Here is a 19,606-nt window from a genome sequence, read left to right as displayed (position 1 = left end):
TATATATATGGAAAGACGCACACAAGGCTACATTCCCTCACACTTTCTAATAGTTATCATTTTCCACATAAAGCTGGGGCAATACTAATACTGAAAAAAGCAGACACATGGGCAACATTGCCTGAACAGAGCGTGAACAAATGATGTTGGCTCCTCTAGTGTCTGAAATTGTTGCTCTGAATCATAAACTGTACGGTGTCGTCTTGCTCTTGAAGACCTAGACAAAAGACGTTTGCTGTACAGTTCTTACATACGTGAATATACACAACATGTAAGAGATAATGTAATAACACAGTACGTTAGACACACACACACGCTCACATAGGGCCAAAGCTTTTATTCACTTTCCATGTGACACTGACTGGAGATAAGAGTTTCCACTTGCCTGTGGGAAGGAGGCTATCTGTCTCTGCACCTGATTTATATGCTGCCATGTTCACCACTAGTTGTTTATCCAAGTCTGATGCATTATCACACTGTCCAGTACTGAATGTGTGACCTTTACTGCACTACATGTAGCCTATGTAAGGGTGCATGTGTGTGTGTGTGTGTGTGTGTGTGAGGATAAATGCATTTAAGCGTGCTCATGTACACACATGTGTCTGCACCGGAGTATGTATGTGTGTCTCGACGGGCTGCGGTGACCCAATGGGGCTTTAGTTTGAAACGCAAGCTGACAGGCATGGAGGAAAATGATAGATGTGAGATTATGCGAAAAGGTGGAATGGGGGGAATGAAAGAAACGGTGGCGTAGTCCTAAGCTTCCTGTCAGTGCTAACCTTTGGCGAGGCTTTGGGCTTCTTTGTTGAAGCTGGTCACTTCGTGTTTTTCCAGAGTCCCTGCAGAATTGATATGGGACAGGGACATCCCATACTGGTGAACGGGTAGGTTTGACAGCGTTGTGTAATACTGAAAGATTGAGACCCTCATTTGTGAACTTGGACTCCACTATGTGTTCTGCCTTGATGGTGACATTTGTCATAAGATCAGAAAAGGCAATAAATTTTCACGCTTCTGTGTTTGTGTGCAGATGTGTGTCTAAGCGGCGCATTTTTCAGTTCCAGCCTATACAGTTGGCCATAGAGAATAAAATCTCATTTCAGTCTGTCACTTCACTGTCACTCCTCTCCTCCCTCAGGCTACACACTCACTTCTTTTGTCTGTTTGGTTTTTTTGTTTTTTTTGTTAGCTCTTTTGAATAAATCTTTTTTTTTTTAATTCAATCCAGTTGACAAAAACAGCAGCCTCACGCAGTCCTCGCCTTGTCTCTCCAAACACACACTCGCACAAAGGTGGAATGAGTAGGCGTGGAGCGAAACTTGTTGAATGTAAATGGCTCGTTGTTTTTCTTCATAACGCTGGTGTGCTGTAGTGCCTCGGTCAAGAGACCACACCTGACAGCCTGTCTTTTTTTCTCCATACCGTGTGGGAGAAAGAAGAGCCCACTCATCCCTCCTTTAGCCCCCAGTAACTAGAAACACCCAGCAATAAAAAACTTTAACTACCCCTCTATCTGCTTTTTTTATTTCTGCACATTAATATATTGCACAATATTACAAGAAAACTACTCAGTAATTAAGTTCTTGCTAAAAGCTTTGCAGTGTATCGTTTTTTTAAACAGCATGTGTCACTATCAAATTAATGATGGCTTCATTCTAGTAAACAAGTAAAGACTATGATGAAGTTTACTGCCAGCGGTTTTTGTCACTTCAGTTTAAGACCATTTCCCTTAATTTTCCACAAACCATTTCTTCATGTCATAAAGGTTGTGGACACAAAATTTGAAAATCCCTTGCAACCTAATGCAATCCACCACAATAGCCCAGCAACAAAGCATTGCAGGACTATTGCGTTGTACATTTGTTTTATCTTTCATGGTACTAGAGAGGATAAATACACTGGAGGAAAACCAGCAGGTTTCCTGCAAAATCCACCCTGCTGCTGTAAAATGTAAATAAAGTGTAGAGACAGGTATGGGCTTTCCATTTTCTTGGCAGTGCTCCTGTTTGTTTAAAGGAATGATACTGATGTCTCAAAATTAATGAAGTAATGATTTATTGATATTTAATTGCACCGAACAGCGGTTTTAATTATTAAGAATGACAGGAATTAATTTAGCAGGCAAGTTATTGCCAAGTACTTCAGTTGAAGTAGTCGAGCAGTTTTTCTCTAAAGTAGTCAGCGAGGTAGGACAGACTGAGCGGTGCTTTGACCCCTCTGTCAGGTGAGGATGAACCACAATACCGTAGCTAGGCAACCTGGGTGCAGGGACAAGATGGTGGTCAGCTGAGGAGACAGAAGTCAATAACTGCTTTAAAAGCTCTTCTTTCGGTCTTAAGAGGTTCGCTGTGCTGGCTGTAAAAAGCACACACAATTCTAAGGACCTGCGTGGGCGCACACATGGACATACAATACACACACACACACACACACACACACCTTTTAGTGGCTGATTTAGTGACTTTGCTGCATTGGAGATGGGCGGGAAACCCACTCACAGCTTTTATTGCTTTTCTGTATTGTTTTTCTTTTCATATAGTATGCAGCACAGTGACATTTCAGTTCTTTTCTATTCCTCGCATTTTCTGGATATGCAGAGAATATGTACGACATGTTTACCACTTGCTTCACGTTATTACTGTAATGTCACGGTGTATTTCACAAAAAAGGATCCCTGAACATCTTCGAGGCTGCATGTTTCAATGTATGTTTGTGAAATCTTTCGAGTATTTCCCCTGCTTCAGGACAGTCAGCTTAGATTGTATATGAAGAGGGGTCAAACAGGACACATGCTGGCTTTCTTTTTCCTCTCACCCGCTCATCCTTCTTTGTCTCCCTCACTGCTCACTTAGTAACCGAGTTTTCTGTCTTAATTTAAATCTCTCCGGCTCTCTCCCTCTTTGTTATTGTCTGCTTTTGCCTCTCTCCCTCACTCATGCATTCTCTCACTCCATCCTTCAGCAGTCTTTTATCCCTCACGCTTTCCTTGATTCTGTCTCCCCTCTCTCTCTCTCTCATTCAATCTCTTATCCATGCTGATGGATTTCACTGCGGGGGGTCACTCAGGTCTGCTTTTTAAAAGCAGCGTGAGCGAAATGTGTGTCATTTTTCTCCTTAACTGGATCATTTGTATTTATTTACCCCCCTCAGTACTGACACCTGCCTTAACTAGAGAGAACATGAGGGCTATTTAAGGGGGAACCGGCACCCACCCCTTAACCCTATTAACCCCTAAGTGGACCCAAATGATGATAAATAGACAATGTGGCGATTGGGAACTCAATCTGGTGGCAGGGTAGGGTAATCCATACTGTCGATTTAGCTACAGTATGTGTTGCTCGTGTGTGATGTGGGTCTGTGTGTGTGTTTTTATGCGTGTGTGTGTGGGTGAGATAAATACTCGCAACATGTGTGAAAATGGACCAAATCGGACCATAAAATGGCTTCTTCCTGTTCTTGTTCAAGTGCTTTTTAATCATAATAGAATGATAACTCCATTAGTGAAGTCATGTGATAGCAAACCAAATGACGTCTTCTACAATAGGGTCACTTGGCAAAAACAGGCAAAAAAAAAAAAAAATTAAAAAATCTAGAAAAATCCCATAAAAAGAGACGAGCAGCGACGCCTGCAAATAAGCAACTTGTGTGCAAATAGAAAAGGCAAAAGGCAATCTTATATTGTTATGGCTTCACTCTTTTGGAACAGAATGAAAAGTGTCTATGACAGCAAATATCTATAAAATGTCAAGTACTTAATCTTTGATCAGAGAGTTACTGATTTAAATCAAAATTTTACCAATGCTAGACTGTATTTTATTCTCCTGCTTGTTCTTAGACAACTTTAACCATTTAAGAACTTTAGCTTCTTTGGGTTTTGTGGAATAAAATAAGTAATAGAGTGATTAACATGTCTTTTCATACAGATTTTTTTTAATTTCTCTTAAAACACTCCTACCAGTTTTGGGTTTTTTTGTTTCTTTGTTTTTTTGCCTGGTTGCAGTCATCACATGTTATGCCACCCAGTCCTGCTGCACCCTTGTTCACTGGTGTGACAGATCTAATAAGTTAGAGACAGGAAGCAGTGTTCTTACTGCAGTTGGAGTGAAAACTTTTACAATGATAGCCAGATTCCCCTGAGGCCAGTTTTTGCGATCAATAACACTTTTTTTTTTGCAGGGGACAGTTTAATGCCAGCCAGTATTGGAGTGGACAATGTCCTCTTGGCTCTGGCATCCAGTGTCTCTGTGATTGTTCCTGCTTGTTCCTTTGAGCATCAATATGTGTGTGTGTGTGTGTGCGTGTCTCTGTTCTGAGTTATAATGCATCTGAAATTATGACAGATGAACGTACATGTTTCCAGATGTGTCTCACACTTTGTTCAACTATTGAAGCATGGTGTATCCTTAACAGAGATCTATGAATGTCATTTTTGTGCACAGCTCTACATTGTTACAGCAGATGGTAGTCATGGTCAATATATGTTGGTATGAAAAATGGACTGATACTGTTCCTCGCTCAGTCTATTGGCATAGCCCATGCATATTGTATGAAAAATCCCAACATCGATCTCAATACATCCTCGGCTTGCAGTCAATATGTTCTTTGAAGAATGTAGCCGTAGCCATAAACCCATCGGAATATTCTCCCTCCATGGAAATGTGCTGACTTGTGCAGTGGGAGTGCTTGAAAGAAGGGATTGTATTAAATGATATAGAGACACCTTGAGGTGGGAGACAGACAGTGAGAAGGAGTGAGCAGGTAATCTGTTCTGCTTTATTACATGTTAAATGGGACACATTCACCCTCTCATATCATTTCTGCCCCTCCTCTCAACCTCGTTTTCTGTTCTCTCCTAAAGGAAAACTTCATAAAGGGAGTGAGTTGCTTTTTTTTTTGTGAAGGGGCTTCCTCTCCTACACCACTCTTCTCTATGTCTCCTACTTCATTTCATATGCATATATTTCATATATACAATTCTTCTCTTTTTTCCCCACACTTTCTTTTCTGTCCTCTGTCTCATACACATAAGACTTTTTTGTTTCTCAGATAAAGCATCTCTTCTTAATCCTCTTTCTTTCCCTCTCACCTCTGTCCTTTTCCTATTCTCTCTCTCTGTCCCTCCTTTTTTCCTCTTGCCGCTTTGTGATTTATGACGCAGAGCTGTGAAACTGTAATGTAGATATCTAAACCCACCCTCACTCCTCCCTTTCATTCCTCCCTCTATCAGTGGATCAAGGCAATAGGGACTTGGTTGGTGTGTGTGTGTGTGTGTGTGTATATATATATATATATGTGTGATGGGGGTTGGGGTGAATGAGACCTTTACTGCTACTGATGGCATGAGGCAAGACCCCTATATGACTGTTTAGATTTACTGTCTCTGGGGTACAGGGGTGCAGCACACACACACACACACACACCCACACACAAATAATAACCAACTGTATCTGGCTAGATGTCTCTATTTATTTCAGTGTCTCCCACCACATGGAGTTTTATTAAATATCCCATGAACATCTGGGGTAGGAGGAAGGGAATAAAAGGAAGAGGGGAAAAAAGAGAAGTTATAGATGGTGAAAAAAGGGTAGCGCTAAAAGAGAGGGGGGTTGTGGGACATTTATTGGCAGTGGCTGTTCTATAACCTGTAGAATAGTCTTTTGATTTGTTTGTGTAGACATTTACAGTACCAGCCAAAAGTTTGGACACACCTTCCCATTCAAATGAATGGAAAGGTGTTTAGACTGGTCCAGTATACTGTGTAGTTTTTGTCTGTCCGTGAGTGTGTCAAGTATATGTGATTAACTGACGAGCGAGTGTGTGTGTTTATCTATGTTCAGTAATATGTGTGACGGCTGTATGAAGGACAGATATGGAGCAACAGTGTCTCTCCAAAGTTTACAGCCGAGTCAGCACCTCTAGATGCGGTCATGAAGTGAATCGAAAGGGTCAGAAAATCTTTTAAAAAACTAGATTATGACACAAAAATTCAGTTTTTTCTTCATAAGTTTCCCTAATTGTTGATTTTGTTTTGTGAAATTCTGTCTAGTTTTACATCCACAGGCCTCTGAAATTACTCAAACGAGACACTAAGAATAGAAAATCTTCATGCTTGTAATTTGAGCTGCTCGTAACTCATGGATTTGCACCCTATAATGAGGGGTCATTAGCAGACACTGATTCATAAAAAGGGGTCAAAAGCAAAAAAGTTAAATCACAACCTGTCATCTTCTACTGATAATGGACCCAAATACATCATGACTTTCAGTGAGGGAACTTTTGACATTAGAAAAATGTCAAATTTTTATCATTTCCTGTAAACCTTTCACCAACAGTAAAATGCTTTGGGAATGTTATACAGCGTCCCTGTTTATGAATGCCTTACTACTCAGGTTACATGGGAACCGGATGATTCATAGTTGTTTTCAACTATATCTATAATTATATTCAGTGATTCCCATAGCAGAGGAATCTACTGTGTATCCATTTGGCAGCATTTTACCCTTTATACATAAATCTATCTTGCTAAGGTATGAATATAACATGAACAACCTAACGTTTGTCTTGTTTGGTATGGTGTTTGTAAAATGCTTTGATATACAGTAGCTGTGTAGCAAGGCATTGTTGGTTCAAATTGTAATTAAATACAAACAATAAGATCCCCCTCCAGCCTGCCTAAAACTGGGTAAATTTACTCGAGCTTATTTCCATAACAGTTTATATTATTAAGCCAAGAAATGTGGGTAGATGTCATACATAAAAGGTAAAAAAAAAAAAAGGTGTATGGTTTCTAGAGCATTCACGATCTGACATGTCTATCGTTCTTGCGTTTGCTCACCCTGCCGCATAGCGCTACAGCAGTCATATTATTGTAAATGACATGAGGGCACCTAATGTAAAACCGAGGAGGAGGGAGGGAGGGTTGTAGTCGTCCGGTAAAAGCTCTGTGGGGTTGGCGGTGGGAACTTAATGTTAATCTTAATGATAGATGATATAGGATGCAGCGTGCCGCTACAGAGTGTGTGTGACAGTGTTATTGTCTCCATGATTAACTCAACCACTGTCTCAGCCCCTTCCCCACAGAGAGAACCAGAGAGCAAGCGAAAATAGAAGTACCACTGTCTACTAGTTCCTCATCAAGAAAGGCTCTTCATTTCTATCCAACACCCCCCCCTCCCGCTCCCACCTCTTCCTCACTCCCTTCCTCTGTCCTCCTTTTCTCTCTCACTCAGAGGCCATTACTGGTGATAAACACTGTGGTTTGTATCAGCAGGATGCACCTGGCATTAACGCGAACGCTTAAGAAAGTAATTAGTGGGTGTATGTGGCTCCTCTCGTCCCTGTAGATGCCCATAGGCGGTGTAATAAATGAGCGTCAGGATCCATAGGAATAGAATGGCAGCGATTTCTGCTAGCGCTGCTGTCATCGTTCAATACCCTGACGCAGAGCAATGGCCTTGTCATGCCTCCTAGCAAATGACTGAATTTCTCCCCAATGGATCCACGAGCCCTAATTCTCCACACCAAAACAGCATAATGTTCCAGTCCATGCTCAAAGTTGTGAATGTCATGATTCATACGGAAAAGCCAGACGTACCCTGGCAGCAATCCACCAATTTTTGCGTGTTTATATGTTTGAAATTTAAATGATGAAACTTCTGCTTATGGAGGGGAAAGAATAGGACTATCCAGATTACTCTGTCTGTTTGTGGCCTCTTCAGGAAAGGAAGGTGTTTTGGAAGTGTCAAATATGTTATGTAACAGCATTTATTTGTCCAAACTGACTAAAAATCCATTTTTATTTGTTGAAATATTGCTCACCAGCTTAAGCTTTAGCCTCTAAAAGCCTCTTGCCCTGTTTGGCTACTGTGCATTGCACTGGATAGTCAATATTTAAGTGCGGTGATTATTCACAGTGGTGTTGAAGTGCTGCTTATACTGTCACAAATTGTCACTGACCTGCACTGTGGAGGACTATAGATTTTTCCGGCATCCCTAACAAATATGACCATGTGGTGTAGCACATATGTAAACATCTTCACTGCACCAGCTTCCTGCTGCATTGCACCCTGGGTAATGACCCGTGCCACCAATCCCATGCTTTGTATCCAACAGGGGGGTAATTTCTCACTCCAGGGGGCAAATCAAACATCTGATTCTGACTCCAGGGGCTCGGCTTCACCACCAACATTCCTTTGAGATCTCCAGAGTTGCTGACAGGCAAAACCTCTTTTTTTTTTTTTTTCCTTTCACACGAATGCAAGGCGTGTTTAGTGAGGCAGATGGAGTGTCCTGAGCACTGGTGTGAACAAAACGATGACACCTCCATTAGCATAATAGCCCTAGCATGTGCATATGTCGTCGTTATGGATTTTTATGGGGTGTGTGAAGATACAGACAAAAGCAGTTAACATTGGGCCAGGCATCAGCTCTGGTGGTACATCCCTCTGCTTAGATTGGCTAAAAGAGCCAACTCTTGCATGCTGTACATGTAATGAAAGAGTTCCATTTAAAAGCACTGAAGTTTAGCGTAACATCTACCAGTAGCAGCACTAGCATCTGGATCATAACAGCTAAGACAGCTGCCTTAAAGCTGAAGCAGACCTCAAGGACAGACTTGAGTGCTAAGCTAGTGATGTGTAGCCCATAACCAGGCATATAGCATTCCCACTACACAACAGCATCTTCTCTCTGGACGCTTAAAAGACTGAAATTACCATTTAGTTCACTCCAAGGTGACAGCTACTCAGAATGTAAATGGTTGACACTGTCAGGCATTTACATGGAGCCATTCGTAATCAATGGATGGATTCACTGGTACCCAATAGAGTGATCAATGCTCTCTTTCGTGAGAGGGTTTTTAGCTGTAAGACACAAGAACTGGGACTAATTTACCAGGGAGGTATACTTATCATGCCTGTAATTTTAACCTCATCATCATTATCATCATCACATTGTAGCAAGGAAGGCTTATTGCTCGTCTAGATTAAACTGACACTATTTTCTTGTTTTGCTCTGCATTACACATTTATGTGCAGGGTTTGCTTACCTCCCATACAGTCTCATGGCACTGATGGTGCCTCCCTTTTCAGGGGCTGAAGCCATTTCTAGAAGCTTTATTTGACACCTCGTATTGTCCATTTTTAGAAAACCCTCTGGCCTCTGTCGATATGTTGTAATGCCCACTTCAGCATGATCATCACAGCAGGCTGTGGAGGCTGGATTGACTTTTGACCTTCCCTCAGCAGATACAGTAATGCTGATTCTTCCTTCAGGTGTTGTGGACTGGAATGACAGTAGTAACAGAGAGAGGAGGGGGTGTACACACTGTAAACTACAGCATAGCTCAGGGGGCTGCATGGGCTCTCTTGAGATAACAGTGTCCATCGATAGGATAATTTCCAAACCAACCATTTATTCCTCTTCCTCTTTTTCTGTATATACATTGTCATTGTCAATTTTCTTTCCACCTTTGATTCCTTTACCACTCTTTCCCCTTTTTTGCACTTAACATCCCTTTCCCTTAACTCTCTTTCTTCCCTCACACTTTTTTTTTTCGCCTGCCCCAAACTCCCCTCCTCTTTTACACCATATTTTTCCCCATTTTCACACTACTTCTCTCCCCTTCTCTCCCCCCGCAGGCGGTATGAGATGTATCCTGTGTGTGCAGACCTGCAGGGCCAGATCCTGGCATGCTACAAAGAGAACGTTGGAAAAACCCTTCACTGCTCCAACATAGCTGCCCTTTACCTACAGTGTGTCAACAACGCCAAACAGGTGCGTATTTTTGTCTTTTATAACTTGTCATATGTTACATATATTACACCTCATTCATAAAGTGTAGATTTCTTTTATTTTGATGCTAGCATATTTTTTAACTTTCATATTATGTTGTATGTTTACTTCATGCTTGTTAAGTGAAATGAATGAGAATTTCATAGTGTGCCACTGTGCTCTTTGCATGTGAGCTTATGCTTAAAAACACTCCAAAATAACACACTTTTTCCCTCTGAAAAGAATGACAAGTATGTGCATGCACCCTCATGGACAGATGATATGTAAGTTGTAGCATTTACTCTTCCTGTAGGATAGTTTTCAGCTGAATCGATGTGTGTGTTACAAAGTAGCCCCATGTGTGTGTTTGCTACAGCATACGTCATTAGTCTCATAGGTGTGTACGGTAGCTCCAATAGAACCTCTCTAAATGTCTAAATGGATTAACACACACACACACACACACACATCCACATACACACTTGCATCCATTTATATGCACCAGCTTCTTGCTTTTAGACAGGAGAATATAATTTCCACCCGGCTACTGGCGCCTGAATAAAGCTCACTCTAAATAGCCAGTTTAAACCTTACGGCCTATTTCCATAATACCTGCTGACACAGGCGTTCCCCCGACTGTCTCTGTGTGTGTTTTAATGTAATAAGACCAAGGGAGTAGCCGCTGCTAGTTGGATACCATTGTCCTCTCCACCGCTCTCTCCTTTCATTGCCAAGTGCAAATGTTTTTCCGCCCCCTGTCTCCCACGGTCACACACTGTACAGTAATAGTAATGTCACTCAGGTTGATATTAACTTGATTCCCCCTCTCTCACTTGGCAATATATAACATCCATCGGCCCCAGAAAGGCTCTATTTACATTCATAGAGCTTTTTTTATTAGATTTCTTTTTACAATTGCATTGTTTTTCCGGAAATTAGGAGAAGTGAGTTTTGTATCTCTAGCTCACTCTCGTAGGTATTAGATTTAAAAGTCAGATGCAGGCAGATTTTTAAGCTATACATCATGTAAATTACACTATGTTTTATTCATCGTGTGGATGTGTGTGTGTATGTGTGTGTGTGCGTGTACATTTTAAAGAGAGCTACCTGTAGCCTCGTCAAGATTCAGCAAGGGTACGTTCACAGTCCGGATGCTGTTATGATCTTGTAAATTGTTTGGAAGCAAGCCTGAGACGATATGGTAATCCGCTTGTGTTTATCACCCTGCGGCAATCACAGCACACTCCTGTTCGTCTGCGCTTATCTATCTAAGACTTGCTTTTAAAATCATTAGGTGCAAAAGAAACAGTTGGGTGATAAGGCTTTAAAGGAATAATATGCAGAATTACACATCCGACAAAATAGAGGAAAGGAATGAAGTAGAATTGATATGAGCTGATGCAGCCTCGTGATTAGGATGTTTACACAGCTTTATCAGAGCCAAGCAGGAAGCCGCGCAGAGAACAAATGTCAAAGGACATGACTTTGACCTCCGGAGGTCAGATGATCCAAACCGTGCCCTCTAACAGCCTCCTCTCATCTCCTTGCCCTCTCTGTCAAAGACACTTGATAGCATAAGCTCAGACAATTTTCAAACAGCAAAATCTTTTTCCCCTTCCCCGTCCTTCCCCTTCAAATCTTACATTCCGCTAAAAACTGCGGCACCGTGGGTATAGATAGGATTGTCCAAGATGCCATCTTACTGAGGATAAAAAAAAAAAAACAACAAATCCCCCAAATCTCAGTTTTACAATATTGACCCCTCAACTGGAGTCAGCCGAGACAGAGGCGTTGTCAGAGGCCCAGCCTTTGTCACTGATAATTAGCGTTCTTATCGCCACAGTCAGTGATAACATTTAGACCTGCTTTCACTCTCTTTTGTGCCCTCTTTCCCCCACGCCACCATCCCCACTTCACTCGCTCCATCCACCATCCCTTCATCCCTAGTCACATTTCTAATGCATTCAGCACTTAACAGGTCCAGATAGCGAACTGTGAGGAAGAGGCAGTCGAAGGACAGATAAAGTCCCTCTTTTTCTCCCCCCCCCCCCCCCCCCCTCAATGAATAAGAGTTTATCATGGAGGCTGATCTCTCCATCCGCTGCTCGCCTCCTCATTCCATATTCTCGCCGCATGACCGCCTCTTGCTCCCTATCTTTTCCTTCTCCACTTCATTTTTTAGACTGACCCTTCCATCTCCATTTTACTCTCAAAGGGCCAAGCTTAGATCCCTGTTTGTGGTTTCAGTGAGTGTTGCGATCACAAGTGTCAAAATGAAAAAGGAGCCGGCTCCAAAAAAAAAAAAAACTGCTTCAACATCATCTCTAATATAGACAACATCTCAATCATTTTAATGATTTTTATTTGTCATTTCAACACTCAATAGATGTCAGTAAATCTTGACTCGGTATATACTGTTGCTTTTGATTAAATAGATGTTTATATTCAAGGATAATTCAACTTTATTAAGATTCAGGTGTTATTTTCGTAGCTTGGGTCACCAAGTTTGTTGGTAATTAATAATTAAATAATTTCTTGCACTGCACTTTAACATTTATTCTTGTATTTTATCTCGTCTTGTATCTTGTATCCCCAAGATAGCCAAACTAGTTTTATAGGAGAAAATGAAGGTGTAAAATAAGTACATTAACTGTTTTGGACGTAAAAATATCCGTCACTGTTCGCAAACTGCTGTTGCTCACTTTTGGTTTTTACCTCCAAATAAAGTTGTTTATCTAGCTGAACTGCTGGCCTGTTTCCAACCTGTCTGATTGTCTCATGGTTTTCAGGGGTGCACCAATCTTAACTTTTTCTCTCCTGATTCTGATACCTTCACTCAGAGTATCCGCTGAGACAGAGTACTGATCCGATACCTGTGCTCTCTTTTTATCTAATTTAAAGTCTGTATACCCTACCTCACTGTGTGGAGCCCATTGGAATCATTTCTGTGTAAGGTAACATAAGGCCAGAGATTTTAAAAACTGAGCTGTCTGCCTGCCATGACTGAATTAATATATCTGATAGCATAAACACTAAATTTTTGACAAGATGTGTATCAGTCATGTTATTGCAGATATTGAAGCTGCGTAATGAGTCCAGTATCTGCACAGACACTGATCCATATTCATCAGTATTGTATTTAATGTGTTCAGTGCATCCTTAATGCTTTTGCCCTGTCAGAATTTGTTGTTGCGATGTTGCTACGTTTCCAGATATCAGCAATCACTTCGGTATTATAGGTACGATGTCACCAAAACCAATAGACAAATCCAGGTTGCAGGTGGAAGTAGCCAAGTCGCCATTACAACAGTACGGTGGCACCTCACTTGTAAACCTGCACTGAAATTTATGTAAAAAATTTATGTTTGGATGTTTATGCCAAGAAATATGTCCAAGAGAGCCCGGAAAAAGCAGTTATCATATGCCATTAAAATACAGGTTATAATCTACTAAATTTACAGCAGCTCTTTAGCTACTCCACACTTTTAACATACAGACTGTGGAAGTTGGACAAGAAAGGTGAGTTAAAGTTATTTTTTCAGACTATTGTTCAGAGACTGAATAATTTCCACACACTCACACAAACTACCTTCATCTGTCGGAGGGGGCAACTGCCGACTGTGATTAACCCAAACATCTCTGCTTTCACTGTCGGTATAAATGTGTTCAGTTCCACTCTGCCACCGCAGTAATGGCGTCGGATTCGTCTATAGAAATGATGGCCAGGACTACAAAAACAAGACCCACGTTGTAATAAACTAGAATTATCCTTAAAGTGATTTCTTCAAAATCTCCTCTTTGTCCTTACCTTGTTTTACAGTGTAGTAGGCCGGCTATTGCAGCTGGTTTTGTCCATAATTGTTTTACGGGCTGAACAATAAAATAAACTCAGTTTCTTTTGGAGAAATGAAATGTTAGTGACATGGATTTATCTAATCCACAACACCATTATTAAGTTGGTCCGTAAGGAAGATATTTTTCTTTCTTCCTTTCTGTCTGTCCCTTCCTTACAGTATATCCCTAGTTTCTTCTTTTCTCTTTCATCCCTCTGCTCTCAGCCAGTTTTCATCCAGTGGCATCAGCTGCAATAGGCTGGTTCAAATGGTTATTGACAGAGAGTGCTGGGGATTTGTGGCTGTCTTTATCGCTAACATGGAATCCGCTGCCCTCGGGTCCTTTCTCTACTTCTCGAACTCACTCCATCCTCTTCCCTTTTATTGCACTCTCAGACCTTCCTCTATCTGTCTCGTCTGTCCTGTGTGACATAATATCCATCTATTTGTCTATTTTCTTTCTTTTTTTTTTTATTATTTGCCTCTCCATCTCTCTAATGCACTTCCCTCTCTGTTTTTTGTCTCCAGAACAAGTTGAGGACCGGGGGTTAAGGAAGAGAGAGAAAGAAAAGAGGGAGCAATGAAGAATTTATTGTGTGGGATTACTGATTATTGACCGACTGACAGACCAAACCGGAGAAAAAGGAAGAGAGGAATGAGTCAGCACTAAGACACACACCCTCAAAACCCTGTGTAGTGGAGAACCAAACCAAACCTGACTGGAAGCACCCGAGCACAGCACCCTGAGAGAGAAACAGACACCTCTTCCCTTCGATTCTTATCTCCTTCCCTACCTCTCTTACCCCTCGTCTATCTCTCCTGTGAGTATAGCAGGGAGGCAGTGACACTGTCCGCCATTTTGGAGACACAGCGAGGACCAACAGGTCAACCCTGGCCCGCTACAAGGGCAACAAAGATGAACTGGAACCACCACCACAAGGAAGCTAGCCACCTCTATCACAAGCCACACCTGGACTCCTCCCATCCCCATTTACTCCAGCACCCTTAGGGAAATAAATGTCTATTTTTACTAGTCAAAGTCAGTCTTATTTTAGTGTCCATAATCCATTGCTTTCTATGCACTATCCTCTTCAGATACACATGTTCACATCAGATTCTGTGTTATGTTATGTGTGTTCTGTTATGTTAATAATGTAACTATCTGCATGTTGAGTATTCATCCAGACCAACACTTCTGACAATGTCTGATCACAGGAAATAAAAGATGAAACGATGCAGGAACTGTTGTTGAACTTTTCTCCATAAATATTCAGCAGGCTGTGTCTCTCGAGTGCAAGCGTGTGTATTTTATGTTAATTACAGTGAGCGTGGTGCATCTTTGATGGATACGCGGCCCTCGTGTTGTCACGACGACATTTTGCCAAATGGAGTGAATGAGCCCAGGAGAGGGGAGAACGAAACGCGGGAGAAATATTTGTCCCAGATGTTCTGGTTCATAATCTATCTTTCTCTCTGTTTCGTTATCTGTCTCTCTTTATATAGCTCTGCTACGTGAATCCTCCGTTCCCTCCGCTCAATGAAAGTGTAAGGACTCTCTGTCCCTACCTCTTCCTTATCCCCTCATTGTCTCTCTTTTCCTTTTACTGATCTACTTCTTTCTCCTCCTTCCTCTTTCTTTCTTTCTTTCTGGAGTGTGTTTCTTCTCTGCTCAGTCTCCCAGGCTAATGTTGCCTTGGAGGAGACAGCTTCTCCACGCTGTCTGCACTCCGCCAGACTCTCTGGCTTGGGTTTAACTGGATAGACAGACACTTTTATGTGTGTTTGGTTTGACAGTGTGTGGGTGGGGTAGTACTGCAGACATCCATGCACTTTTTTATAAAGGCAGCAACAGCGTGTGTGTGTGTGTGTGTGTGTATGTGTGTGTACGTCCCCACATCTGAGTCAGAGGGACAGAGTCTGGGTTTGATGTGGAGGCAGGTGATTACAGAGGGGATGTTATCTTAATTCCGAATCAGAAGAAGAAACCGTGTGTGTGTGTGTGATGGACAGAGTGAGCGAGAGAGGCAGGGTGTGTGCGTGCAAGCATGTGATTCATTGTGACTAATCCCCCCCTCGCTGTCTGTCAGTCAGCTGTCCTTTTGCTTTTTGACTTTTGAGTCTCAAAGGGGTTAGGGGTTGACTTCTATTATACCGAGGTTGTGGGTGTGTGTGTTGGAGGGGTTTTCTAAAGGTTGGGGATAATGGGTATTGGTGTTCATGGCAGGTGTTTCTCCACGGAGCAGACTAAGCCCAATTTTTTCTTTTTTTTCTTTTTTTCTGCCCACTTGTTTTTCTCCTGCTGCCTCTGACACAAGCTGCTTGACTCCACTATCTGACCCAGTACCTCCGAGCCAAGATAAGTGATTTAACGGTGTATTCTGTCTGTAATGAGATTATATTCCCTCTAATATAATTAAAGGATGATTAGAGAATCATAAGATCTAAACATGGGGCTTACCTTTTCCTTATGAAAGGCATCCACCACGACCTTAACCTTTTCAGTTTGCAAAGCTGCTCTGACAAATACTCCATACTTAATGATAGCTTGTCTATATAGAGTTGCTGGAGAATAAAGCAGCATTTTTACAGCTTCATACCTCTTTAGCTTGATTTATTTCCTGTGAAACACTAAATCAGGGCAGGACAATGCAAGTTTGGCATAATTCAAAATGTATGTGGTGCTATATTAGCTGGAATTTCTATAAACGCCTCCTGGTATACACAGTGAAGCCACTGTTAAAATCGACTATTTATCAGATGGAAGAAGTAATGAGATTTTGATTCGAGGGAAGATATTTGGGCAGATATGGACAGAAAATACTTTTTTTTTAAACATTTCAGTGTGACTTGTGAAGCTAAGATGTCCTTGAGCACTGAGCTGCTCCTAAATATTGAAGTGAATCTGCAGAGCTGCAACAGGCAGTGTTCAAATTGCGACAGAGGTCTTGAGGGGTTCCCAAGGCCGTTTGCTGCAGGGTGGAGAATTTGTAAAGAGAAAGGTGGTGAACCAAATTTGAAATACAGTGAGAAGGTTTCTCAGGTGAAGGTGGATCAAAAATTGGCATTCATTTTCTTTCAGGTTCTTTTCACAGAATGGACAGGGGTAGATAAAAACATCGGGTAACAAAATGAACGTATGCAAAACACAAATCTTATTCCAGGATATCTGAGCAGTCATACTGATTTCATTAATGGGACATGCAGCATTTGAGATTATTCTCTTTCCAAAAATAATGAAAAGAAACTAACAGAGAATGATAATACTTTCATGCAGAATATGGAAATATCCACCTAGTTGCACTTTCTGTAGCAACAACAGTTGCTACAGAAGCACAAAGTTGAACATTGAACATAGTGTAGGTGTGAAAAATGTCTTAAAAGTAGCAATCCAAAAATATCTTTAAACAGATATACTGCAGTTAGATACCGAGGAACTTTAAACCAATGATTTGCCTGTGATGGTTGTTAGGATATCTTTGACTACACTGGAGACTCTTCCTCGTTTTGTATAGCTACAATATTTGTTGTGTCAAACCTTGTATTTCCTGATCATCTGTGCTGAAAACTCATTTAGTTTGTTAAATACAGGCATGTGTAAAGTGGGGGATAGAGGGTCAGAATGTGATACATTGGGGACAGGTCTGACATTCATGAGCCACTGATGCAACACACCTGGGAAACGCCTGGAGAGCAATGGTGAAGATGTTTAGTTATGCCACACTTGGGCGATTTGCCCCACCTTTTTATCCACAAAAAAGGAGAGGGGTCGCTAAAGTCAGTAAAGCCAGCTGGAGCATCTACCATCATCATGAGCCTCATGAGAAGACATCACATGGATGATACAAGGGTAGGCAAGAAAAACAGAACAAAACTGTAACATCCTCACATCAAACTTGCAACACACAGGGCTATGTTTTCAAATTTCCTGCAGTAACATTTGTCCAGGAATGAAATGAGGGGAAATATTGAATCAGATAGTTGCACAACATCCTAAGAGAAAATCATAAGCGATCAAACTGCTTCCTCTCAATGGGAAGGGGAGTGTGATTGAAATCCTAACATAAAACTCATTAAATTTATCAGCGTCTCAATGGCTACTACGAACTATAAAAAGTTTGTAAAATTGTTAACATCTCTGTTAACTATGACTCACTGTCCACCATAGAACTTGCATGATGCCTCAGTGGGGAATAAAAATTACTGATTTAAATAAATGCAGATACACTCTGAAATTGAGTCACACAGCAAAGCAGATTCCCAAAATGATGTGTATTTCTGTGTAATTGTGTTGATCTTAAGGAATACTAGCTACTTCTAGGCTGGCTGTAAATCAAAAGCTTCAAATCAGTGACGGGCCTGTTTCTGGATCCCTATACAGTCTACACACCCTTTTCTTTACTGACCACTCTCACAATTTCAGCACACTCCGGCGTGATTTTAAAATATCTGCACCAAATTGTCAATTAAGACTTCCCCTTCTAGCCGTTTGAAAGCCTCTGGAAATAAAGTATGTCGGTGTTCTGTGATGCTTATAATTATTTCATGCTATTCATTCTGTTCATTATAACTTCCTCATGTTGTACCCTTAATGTACTCAGAGACCTTCTGCACTTCTACTCACACTGTATTTGATTTATGTTAGCTTGTGTCAGTAGTTTTCAATACAAGTCTCTTCAAGTGCTCTTGTACCATCTGTCTATGTGTGAACAGTGAAACTGTCGATATGTCTCTGCACCACTGCCACCAACTACAGGTCCTATATTGGACTGTATAAAGCTACAATGTTATTTTCATGCTTCTATGATATTTCAGCCCTACATCGACTCTGCTCTCTAAAGAAGCTGACTTAGAAAATATACCAGAATGCGCTCAGCTCTCTGCAATACAAAAGACAGCATCCTCCACCATGATGACTAATCACATTTGATTTAATGACCTTCTCTGAAGAAAAAAAATAGCTTTTCCCTTTAAAGTTTTCCCCATGCTCCCTCTCCAGCTCTTATCCGTCTGTGCCTTTCTTTGTGTCTTTTAGTGTCTCTCCACACGGTCTATCCATATTCTTGTGTTTGCATTTACTCCCTTTTTTGTTCTTTTGTCTCTGTCTCACTCTCCCTCTGCTCTTTTTCCTTACTTTTCACACACTTCTTTCTTTCTTTCACTCTCCCTAACTCATCAAGGATACTGAAGAATAGACCGGCAGCCTGAGGGGCGGATCTGTTAGCGGTGATTGGCTCTCCTTGTTTGCCAATGAGGTGTGAAGCGTCTGCCACGCTGCTGTAACTCTTCTCTGAGGGCCACCCTTGCTTTCTTGCACATCCACACACACACACACACACACACACACACAGTTCACATAATATGCTTCAAACAGATACAAGCGCTAGACAAACACATTCACACACTCAAATTAAAAACACAACAGAACACAATACCAAAAATGTGGTTATGGTTATGTCTAGGCAAGGACACTCTGTTCCATTTGGATCCCAGTAAGAGCGAACACAAACAGTCACACACACACACACAAAGAAATGTTCTCGGATGCCAGCGATGCCAGTGGGGCCTGCAGATGAGAGTAGACTGTCATACACTCCATTCTAGTAATGGGCAGGCAGATGGCAGGCTGCTCTGTAGCCTCTGCTTAGGCTGATGGCTCTATTCATCAGGCTGCTACACCCTCCCTGCAGCCCTGCACCAGACAACAATTTATAGAGCTCTCTCTCCCTCACACTCCCCTTTGCTATTCTCGCTTGCTCTTAATTATTTGTTCTTTTTTGTTTTAGTCTGCACCTCTTCTCCTATTCTCTCTGACTCTTTCCTACTATCTGTCTGCTTGGCACCATAAAAGACCGTTTCATTCCAGCTAGAACTTCTGCTGCTGGGGGAGTGAGTTATTGGCTCACAGTTAGAAAGTGCTGCTACCTTCCCGTCTTTTTTTTTTTTTTTTTTTTTTGGCAGACTGACATTTTGGTCATGCAAACACTTTTTGGAGGCAGTGCTGC

At 41.5% G+C, this 19,606-nt stretch overlaps 1 protein-coding gene across 5 annotated transcripts in view; it reads left to right on the top strand.

The window, feature by feature from the left end:
- chchd3a (coiled-coil-helix-coiled-coil-helix domain containing 3a) overlaps nt 1–14,846 on the top strand; it is a 72,100-nt gene extending 57,254 nt beyond the window's left edge. For all 5 annotated transcript variants that reach the window (XM_042403844.1, XM_042403843.1, XM_042403842.1 and 2 more), the window contains 2 exons: nt 9,639–9,774; nt 14,133–14,846. In XM_042403844.1, coding sequence (XP_042259778.1) covers nt 9,639–9,774; nt 14,133–14,156 — 160 coding nt within the window. In that variant the 3' untranslated portion in view covers nt 14,157–14,846. The remainder of the gene's footprint in view (nt 1–9,638; nt 9,775–14,132) is intronic.
- The last annotated feature ends 4,760 nt before the right edge of the window (nt 14,847–19,606 follow it).

Source organism: Thunnus maccoyii, chromosome 23 (genome assembly GCF_910596095.1).
Source record: "Thunnus maccoyii chromosome 23, fThuMac1.1, whole genome shotgun sequence".
Classification (NCBI taxonomy): Eukaryota; Metazoa; Chordata; class Actinopteri; order Scombriformes; family Scombridae; genus Thunnus; species Thunnus maccoyii.
This window is presented reverse-complemented; position numbering and strand designations above follow the sequence as displayed.